The sequence below is a fragment of the Clupea harengus genome, chromosome 6, assembly GCF_900700415.2.
Source record: "Clupea harengus chromosome 6, Ch_v2.0.2, whole genome shotgun sequence".
Lineage (NCBI taxonomy): Eukaryota > Metazoa > Chordata > Actinopteri > Clupeiformes > Clupeidae > Clupea > Clupea harengus.
Genome location: NC_045157.1, coordinates 5,468,391 through 5,478,916, shown reverse-complemented (window position 1 = coordinate 5,478,916; position 10,526 = coordinate 5,468,391). Strand labels below are relative to the sequence as shown.

Below are 10,526 nucleotides of genomic sequence, written 5' to 3'. Positions count from 1 at the left end.
TTGCTGCAGGTGTTTTTATGATTTTTTTAAAACCCTGGCTGAGAGCGTTTTTTTTTTTTTTACCATCTAGCAATGAGTACTCTCCTTATCGAATAAAATGTCACCGCACAAGATGAACAACAAGCTCAGATTCAGAGTGTATCAGGCTTCCCATCTCTTCTTGTTTGCAGACAGGCGATCAAGTTGGCGGCCAAATGTAGACCATTGCCTTTCAGAATCTTAGTTTTCTTGGTCAACAAATAGAATTCATCATAACAAAGGTCTATTGTCAGACTGCCCATTGATACAAATACATATTTGGCTTGAATGCAAATAGATGATGTCTATTTACTTTTGATGAACGTAGGGTACATTTGAACGATATTCACTTGCAAAGGTAGGATAAACAACAGAGGAAGGATAAATACCATGCTACTTGTTGATAAATAATATCAATAATTCATTATCATAGCTATTTTGGAAAAAGTATATGACAAATTTTGCAGAACATGAACCAATTAAACGATTCGCAAAATTCTTTTCCTCCTGTCCATCTTTTATTCATGTTTCATTAGGTCGTTTGAAATGGCCAAAACAGTTTTTAATATTTCCAGGCTATATTAGTGCACGTGAAGATTTCATCATATAGAGACTTAAACTGAGGAAACACACACAGGGTGTATTTAAATTAACACCTGATAGCACCTCCATATGCTGGCAAACTGATTCCTTAAAGGGTAAACCTACTTCATATACAGCAACATCCAATGAAAGCTTATCAGACATGTTATCAATGAATCTGCCATATGTTATTGTGCTTTTAAGATTGTATTAAACTCTCCAAACAAGACATACAGAGGGAATGCACACAAGGAGGCCAATGTGTGATGTCCATCTTTTGTGGATCAGTGGTTCTGACTCTCAGTTGCTGCAAGGCATAGTGATAGGCTACATAAGAGATGAGGGTTCAGGTCAGTATTAAGGCTGAGGTGATATGGGTTATGACAGACAAGCCCTGTCTACTGGGAAGAGTGAAGGGCATGACTCATGAATTCTTTTTCATCCAGGCCAATGTGAGAGCAGGTTGAATGTGGCTATACTTGATACTTAATTGTAGGCATAGTATGTCATTTAAGTACAAACATTTCAAATAATGTTTAAAAAATATTTTTTTTTGCCTTGTTTGTTTCATGGAGCTGCGGTTTTCAGGCATTATAATTGGAATACTAATAGCAATGAATTGCTAACTAGGCTGTAAACGTCAACTGTGGAGAATGTGATCTGCTAAATCTCTATGCTCCCTAAAAAACATATAATGTACATAACATTAATATGCAGTTGAATTGATATGAGGTTTTGTGTTTAATATTTATTTTTATGGGGGTCTTCCAAAGCCAAAACATGAGAGAAAATGACAGTAAATAGCTTTTGCAACAGCGACACCTGGCGTTAAAAAGATGAAATGAGGCTGTGCTATCAGCACCCACAGATATTTTGTCCAAATAACATTCAATTGGACAATCTGTAACGGGGCGGGGGAATCTAGTCTGTGCTAAATCCCATTCGCTGCTACAGCCGTCAGTCAGACCCCGGAACAACAATTCAAGAGCGATAGTGGCGCAAAAATGGCTGAAGATAGTATTCCCGACCTTAACCGACCCCAGATGTATTTATTTGGTGAGGTTAATAAACACCCTCTATTTTTCCCAACATAAAGTAATGCACAACCAGTTTTTTATTTTAACAGAACTGTAATTTGTTTGCATATTTGGCTGTAGATACTGGGTTAAAGGGTATGGTTGTCAGATTTGCTTCTTGGCTAGATTAGCGAATGTAGCTATCGCTAGCTAAATAACCTATTCTTCTTTAGCTGCCTAGCTAGCTCCTGCTGAGAGATATTCAGGCAAACTGTGCATTTTTACGTTATTAAATAGCTATACGTTACATATCCTTCAAACAATTCGAAAGAATGAAATAGGTGGATACTCGATTCCTTGCATTTTACTGGAAGTTTTACAATGCAGCTCTAACGGTTTGGCCCTCATATAACATAATGTTAGCCTGCAATCTGCCTGCTTCTAATATTACATTTCATGTTGTTTCTGCAGACATAAACTGACAGGCTATTGGCTTTGATAATTAATTTGGAAATAAACATTTCTAGTTAATGCACGACCATGCAGGCAGAAACGACTGTCAACCAGATGGCTAATGTAAACAAACTATTATGAATTATGTGCTGTCAAAGGATCTTAATGGACTAAGTTTGTGGTGACGAAAATGCATTTGTACACTGTTAAGATTTGACACGTTCTGATCTGCATGTGGTGATTTTGCCTATCATAAAATGTGTACATTGCATTTATATTTGCTTGTCGGGCAGGTTGTTCGCTCAAGGCAGATAAAAAAGAATACAAAGTCGAAGTGGACGATGATGAAGCTGAACACCAGCTGTCACTCAAAGCGGTAAGACACAGTTTGTGTAACTGCTACCAAGTCTTAGAGGCACAGTGTTTGTTATGTGTGGTATGCATTGCAACAATGAAGGAATCTGTCAGAGTGTGTGAACAATAACATTGAAAATATGACAGATATTTTAAGAACTCATTTGTGTGTTTGTATTCAAGGCGGAGAAAGACGTGAAAATGAAAATGCCTCGGGATTTATAGATAATACAATTCTGAATGAATTATAAATAATGTTCCCGAATATTAGTGTGCTTTATTACTGCATTTTGTTTCTGTGTGTCAGTCTTTGTTATGTTTTTATTTATATTTCTCTAAGTTGTCTGTACATACATTGCAAAACATCTCAAACAAAAGACATGTACGGAAGATACAGGAGCCATGATGAACTAGTCATTTTCAGATATTTCATTATCGTAGGTCCAAAAGCTTTGCAGTTTTTTTTACCAAACCAGAAGAAAAACACTGACTGCACTTTTCAGAGAAAACAACACATCTTAACCCACTCATTGTCAACACATGTAGCCGTAAGGATGCACAGAAACCAACACATCTTAACCCACTCATTGTTAACACATCTTAACCCACTCATTGTTTACACATGTAGCCGTAAGGATGCACAGAAACCAACACATCTTAACCCACTCATTGTTAACACAAGTAACAGTAAGGATGCACAATCAACTCCAGCACAATCATCCCCTCACAATCATCCCCTCACAACCATCCCCTCACAACCATTCCTTCACAACCATCCCCTCACGACCTTCCACTCACAATCATCCCCTCACAATCATCCCTTCACAACCATCCCCTCACAACCATCCCCTCACAACCACCCCCTCACAATCACCCCCTCACGACCACCCCCTCACCAGGCCTCTCCTGATGCTTATTTCCAGGTGTGTCTGGGTGCAGAGGCGGAGGATAAGTTTCATACCGTGGAGATCGAGGGAATGACGTATGAAGGGAAGTCCACAAAGTTGCCCCTAGTGGTACTTAAACCCTCTGTGTTACCATCGGTGAGTACCGGCACACCCCACAACAGCACATCCCACAACAGCACACCCCACAACAGCACATCCCACAACAGCACATCCAACAACAGCACATCCCACAACAGCACATCCCATAACAGCACATCATCGTCATTATCTTCTGAGTGAATAGAAAGACTCTTAACACACCAGTGGCCTTTGTCAAGATGTATCCCTTGCTTACATTTATTGTTTGCAGTAACATGATGCCCTCAGGCCTGGTCTGCTTGCAATGATGACTGTCAAAGACATGCACTTCATTGCATCAGTTCAATTTTGTAGGCCAGTTCACCTATGACTGAAGTTTGTTGTGCTTTTAAAGACAGGAGGTTTTCAGGAGAGCCCTGAGAACTGATATTACACCTGTGACTACATTTTCCCAACATCTCAGAGCTCATATTCAAGCTAAAATCACTATTGCTTAGCCAGTTCTGCCCTGCCAACACCCTCTTGTCTACTGCACCTAACATTGGTGCTTAATTGCATCTAAGTCATTGTGGATGCTCCCATTAAAGGCACAGTGTGTAGTTTTTAGGGAAATCAACCATCTTTACAATTCAACCCTAGCGACTCAATTCGGCAGAGGAATGAACACTTTTACTAAAGTAAGTAGGTTAGGCTATGATGGTGGCAAATATCGAGGTAAATCCTACATTAGCTGGCCCATATCTTATAGCCTTGACAAGTAGGCTACTACCGATATCAATACCTCACTTAGAAAGTGGCTTAATGAGGGATTTAAAATGTCATAACATATTGTAATGTCATCATAAATCACCTTGAGTACACAGCAGTGTATGGTTAACTTGTGTTTGCTTTTAACCTTAAACCCAGGTAATGGTACCTGAACATTAGCCTCGTCTATCTAAAGGAACCTGATCACTTGAACATTAGCCTCGTCTATCTAAAGGAACCTGATCACTTGAACATTAGCCTCGTCTATCTAAAGGAACCTGATCACTTGAACATTAGCCTCGTCTATCTAAAGGAACCTAATCACTTGACGGACTATTCCATGCGGTTGTAGAAGATGACATCATTTTGGAATTGGCACTGGCATCTGACAGCCACTGCAGGTGGCACTACACACTTCCAAAGGGAGGGGTGAGAGAGTGCTATTCAGTCGGGTGCAATCTGCAACCTCACCACTACATGCCTGTAAAAACTACACACTACATTTAAGGGTTCTACAAAATATGCAATGCACATCCCAATAGTATCAGCTTGGGCCAATTTACAATAGTCCTGAAAACAAGAGACCCTCATACTGACTTAGCACTAACTGTGCCATATTGTTGGTGTACAAAGCTGGTGAACACACACTAACTTGTATAGTTGCACAGATGCAGAAGTGTTGTTCAATATTGTAGTTACATTACTGGTCCTCGTGCAGGGGCTCCAGAATAATGGCAGTGCAATGGTACCATGGCCGCCGGGCACCAAATAAATGTCGGTGCAGTGATACTCTCCTTACGAGGGCCACCAAGATAACGCTGGTACTATCCTGACAACAACACCAATAAAATGTCGGTGATCTCACCCGATTAGATAGGCATCGACTATTAAACATCGACTATTAAACACAACAGCAGATCAATTAAGTTGAACCCACCACAAGAGTGGTGTCCACCATAGTGTTCAAAATAAAAGATCAGTTACAAATCAGTCTCTAAAGTATACTTAACTATCAATATGGAACCCTGATTAATAATTATCTTAACTAACTAATAGCTAAAGGCTGAAGGGCCTTTGAGTTATGAATAGTAGTGGTTTGCAGCATTAACTCTTATGCAACATTAAATTGACATTAAACAATCAAAAGCATTTATTTACAAAATTATCAAATGTAAAACACACAATATGTATTCTAGATAGGTGTACCTGCCTAATGAACTAAAGGGGAGGGTGTGTGTGTCTGTGTCTGTGTGTCTGTGTGAGTGTACGAGCATGCATGTCAGGTCTGTGCTTGGAAGAATGTGTGTGTGTGTTTCTTTATTATGCCTTGGAATGTTCTACATGCATGTTATGTGCGGGCATGAACATATATGTTAAGTCAGAAACAAAATAACAAAAGAAGAAGTATGTGAGTTCCCTCTCTGGGTGTATGGCGCTGTTTAAGGCCAATTCAGAGTATGTGAGTTTCCTCTCTGGGTGTATGCCGGTGTTTAAGGCCAATTCAAAGAAAGTATGTGTGGACTATGTGATCTGTGTAGGGTAGTGTTGCTGGTTAAAAAAGAGGACGAATGGTTTGCAGTGGGGACCCTGTGTCTGTGTGAGGCATAACTAACATAAACTGTGTGAGCTAGCAGGGTTCTGTTTCTCGTGTTTGCCCATAAACATATTGACTCGTTTAGCTGTGCTTACTTCAGGGGTGCAAACTTGTCACCAAAATTCACTGTTATTACAGTGTGAAGTCATCTGCGAGTGGGCATTACACATCACCCTGTGGCACAGGTGGACTGGTAATCTGGCATAGCGGGCATTTTTCAGTTGGGCAAATGCATCTTTTATAACTTTTAATAAAAAGATTGGCCAACTATCAAGTCATACTTCATCTTCGTCACCACACCTTCAATCTGTGTAGTTCCAGTTCTACTTACATTATCATGTTGTTCTGCTTTGTTGTCCCAATGACATAAGCCTAGTAAACAGAACAACAAACAGTGAGAATGGACACACCTGACACCCAGATGTGTCTGTGTGATAACCCAGGAAATGAAGGAGAAAATCGTTTATTGTGGTCACATGCAAAACACCTGTCCTTGATCAGCTGATCTCTGTTCTATTCTATATTTGCCTACCAGTTTTACAGAGTACTTTTTTATCCTGCTGTGAAAAGAAACATGAAGTCTCATGCTTGCCTTGACCTGACAGATTATTCCTAATGTGAGAAAAAGAGAAAGAAAAATGCTGTGGGGCTTTCCTGGAGATAAACAAACACACGAGGTTTGACACCTGCATGTAATCAATCGCAGTTTACAACGTTTGGCAAGTTCTCACTGTTCACCATAATTGTGACAGGTGTACAGCTGTCAGTTAAAAGTATTCTGAGGTTGAGTGGCGTGCCACAGGGCTGCTGCAGCAGCTGTTGTTGTTTGGTTGCCATTGCCAACGCCACGGCAACAACGCCTTGCCGTGTGGAATGTTCATTGAGAATCATGAGGCTGCACCTTCAAGCACGTTGGAGTTGCACAATCTGCCGTGTACGTGAGAAAAGATGTTTTGATTAAGCGCTCAGGCTGTTAAGGTCAGAACTGGAAAAAAAAAGCCGAGATGAATACCGTGTTTACAAATGATATTAATAGACGCCATTGTTTCACCGACGAGGTGGAGGACATGAAATACCTTTCAGTTAAGTCATACACTGACTGGTTATCTTTGCCCAGAGCATGTTGAGGGATGAAGATGTTTAGAAGTCTGTGACGCAGAACTATCAGCCGTCAAATGTCTATTGTAGTCCTGTGCCAATACAGGGTGTAAAATCGTCACCAGAAATCTTATTTTCTTATTCTTATTAAGAGACACTTCTACCTGCTGAACACCTTTGTCCTCCTCCTCCTCCTCCCCTCTTCTCCTCCCCTGTTCTCCTCCTCCTCCTCTCCTGTACCTCTCCTCTGTGTCCTGATCTGCAGGTGAGTTTGGGGGGGTTCAAGGTCACCCCTCCCGTCTGCTTCCGGCTCCAGTCAGGAAGCGGCCCAGTCTACATCAGTGGCCAGCATTTTGTCAGTGAGTATTCTTACGACCCTGTCTATGGTGAAGCCCAAGCATAAATAGCAGTGGATATCCCCCTACTGTTACCACCAGATCCAAGACGCAATTATAAATATAATACAATAAATGTAATATAATTAAATATAATTTAAAGTTCTCAGTTTATTTTCAAAACCTAATTTACAGCAAAAGGAAGGAAGGACAAAACAGAAATAGTGCATGAGGGAAACTAGCGCACGCTCACACAGAGACGCGCACACACAGAGACACACACACACACACACACACACACACACACACACACACTCACACAGAGACGCAGAGACGCACACATGGACATGAACACAAACAAACAGATGCATCCTGGGACATAATAGTGTCACCCCCCTCTTCCTCTACTTCCACCATCTTAGACATGAAGACATTAAGACCTCTTTTCCATAAGTGGCTTTCAATGGAGATAATAACTAGTGGTTAGTTGTTAGTTGTCACCTTCTGTTAAAATGTCGTCGTCCCCCTGTGTGACTGTCCAATGCTGCTCTCAGGTGTGAAGGACTCTGACGATGAAGAGGAGGAGAACAACACATCACCAGTGAAGAGGCCCTCCAACATGATGTCAGGAAAAGCTCCTCCAAAGGTAGCTCAACCTGGTGAAGTAACAGAAAAGCTTTCGCTTGCCATACAGCTGACCTGTGTTTGACCTGTGTTTGGTCATGTCACCCTCTTCGTGCTAGCATTGAAACAGGCGATTTTATGATTTATGATTTTATGATATATGGAATGGATTGCATTACGTCGAATGAAGCTTCTCTGTTCATGCTGGCACAGAATACGGAGGGAGAGTGCAAACCCAGTGGTTGTGTTCCTATCAGAGAGCAGTTTACGCATATAAGTCCATAGACCAAATTTCTGGGGGAAAAAACACTATGAAGCCATCAGTGAAGATATCGAAAGCAAATATTTTTCAGTGTTTGTACAGTACTACAACCTACTAACTGTGAACATTTTCAAGCGATATTTTGTAATATTCTTTCAAATTTTTTTAATTGGCCCTTTTGTTTCATAAACGGACTACAACTCAAGTCACGTGAGTCCCTGCTCTCTTTAGCATAGGCCTTGTCCTTCATGATAACCCTGAATCCTCCTGTCAGAAGCATAGGCCTTGTCCTTCATGATAACCCTGACTCCCCCTGTCAGAAGCATAGGCCTTGTCCTTCATGATAACCCTGACAGCACTGGTCCACATGTCCTGATCTGTAATGGTCATCACCACACAGTGTGCATGTTCTGTTATTACAAAACAAACAAAAAACAATACATAGAAAAAAAGCAATACAAATGGCCATTTTGATTAGCTTGAGAGGTGCGCAGACTGGTCATGTCATCTATACGTCATGTATACGTCATATTCATTGTAGTTCCTTATCACCTCGTACGAAAAAAATAGAAACAATTCATAATTGTGGCTGAAAATAAACTATGATCACCAGAAACAATAAAGTTCATCTCAAAGCAGATGTCATGGAAGCCGCTTCACTAACTTTTCGATGCGGACCGGAAAGCATCTCTATGGAGAATCCCATTCATTTCGCCAAGCAGTTAGGAACTCCACCACCAGGGGGCAGTGTCCTCAATGTCTTCCCCTCCCTACCCTTCACTCAGCCTCTGGGTTAAATGAACTCAGTTTACCTCTGAGTAGACTCCAACATCAGCCAGCACATTCTTACGAGAGTTTTGCATTGACCCACTGTGATTGAACTGTTTGCAGGGTTGGGTGGTCATCTCTTCTTCTTTGGCTTCTTTACCCTGGTTGTGTCATGACCCCCTGACCATAAATCAGTCTTGCTTACTTGAGGAGGGCTGGAGGGATTAAGCCAGATATTTTTTTTCTGTCTCACCCTAAGAACATGATTATTTTCCTTCATATCCTGAGATACCAACACAGGCCTCTGTGTAACTCATGCAGATAAGTTTGTTATGATGTTTGTGCCTGTGTTGTTCCTGCCTGTAGCTCCAGGTGTGTCCTCTACGATTGAGAGACATTTAGAGACCCGTGACAATGGTGGCAGTGAGGTGAAGGTCAGACCTCTGGCCCAGAGGGTTTGGAGTGAAGGTCAGACGTCTGGTCCAGAGGGTTTGGATTGCTGAGGATGTAATGCCAGCGTGTGTGTGTGTGTGTGTGTGTGGGGGGGTGTGTGGGTGGGTGGATGGGTGTGGGGGTGTGTGTGTGTGTGTGTGTGTGTGTGTGTGTGTGTGTGTGTGTGTGTCTGTCTCTTTAACAGAAAAAGCTGAAAGTTGATTCTGACGAGGACGAAGACAGTGAAGATGACGAGGATGACAGCGAGGATGAGGATGAGTAAGATACCTAATACCTCTTTCAATGTGAAGCCTTACCAGTGGTAGTTGAGTAGTTAGGCTAATGGTCTTGCTGTGGTGCCATGGTTCATTGTGGCTTCCCTTTCCTCATTTGCAGTTAGATACTTTAAATTAGCTCTGCTTTTAGCTGAGTATCTGAATGAGGTCTGAGCCAGATCATTAGCAACCGTCTGCTGTTTTCCTGTTACAGCGAAGATGATGATGATGATGAAAAGCCGGCCATCAAGATGAGTTCAATAAAATCACCTAAGAAGGTAGGTGAACTTTTCTTTCCGGATTTCGTTCAACACTTTTCTGTGTGAAGTGATTTCAACATTGCAACTTCTAGTCATTCATTTCCATAGGTTTTCATACATTTATATCCTACAGACAAACTAAAGATTTGGTATTGATTTCTTCTCCGCACCCTTTCAGGTCTGTAGAGGGTTGGCTTCCATCCACACTCTTTTCCAGTTGATAACCCAAAATCAAAGCAAACGCCTTTAGCACTACTGACATTCATTCATTTGTGCGCCATTTCATCTATGAAACAAAGTTGGCAAGGTTTACCTTCCAGTTGCAAAAAAAAACTGTCCTCTGTACTTTTTTCCGCTAATCTTTGGGACTTGTTGGTTGATCTGCCAATTAATGTATGAGTTGGCTGGGATTTTTTTTTGGGGGGGGGGGGGGGGGCGCATGTGCAGCATGTGCATTTGGCCAGTAGGGGTCAGTGTGTGTCTGAGAGAGGAGTTTGGACCTGTGATGATGAAAAAGGTGAGGTTGTGAGAGGAGTTTGGACCTGTGATGATGAAAAAGGTGAGGTTGTGAGAGGAGTTTGGACCTGTGATGATGAAAAAGGTGAGGTTGTGAGAGGAGTTTGGACCTGTGATGATGAAAAAGGTGAGGTTGTGAGAGGAGTTTGGACCTGTGATGATGAAAAAGGTGAGGTTGTGAGAGGAGTTTGGACCTGTGATGATGA

At 41.6% G+C, this 10,526-nt stretch overlaps 1 protein-coding gene across 1 annotated transcript in view; it reads left to right on the top strand.

The window, feature by feature from the left end:
- The first annotated feature begins 1,550 nt into the window (after positions 1-1,550).
- The window catches only part of npm1b (nucleophosmin 1b), a 27,239-nt gene continuing 18,263 nt past the window's right edge, over positions 1,551-10,526 (top strand). The window contains exons 1-7 of the mRNA XM_031568828.2: positions 1,551-1,656; positions 2,363-2,445; positions 3,347-3,466; positions 7,114-7,207; positions 7,738-7,829; positions 9,475-9,548; positions 9,759-9,822. Coding sequence (XP_031424688.1) covers positions 1,605-1,656; positions 2,363-2,445; positions 3,347-3,466; positions 7,114-7,207; positions 7,738-7,829; positions 9,475-9,548; positions 9,759-9,822 — 579 coding nt within the window. The 5' untranslated portion in view covers positions 1,551-1,604. The remainder of the gene's footprint in view (positions 1,657-2,362; positions 2,446-3,346; positions 3,467-7,113; positions 7,208-7,737; positions 7,830-9,474; positions 9,549-9,758; positions 9,823-10,526) is intronic.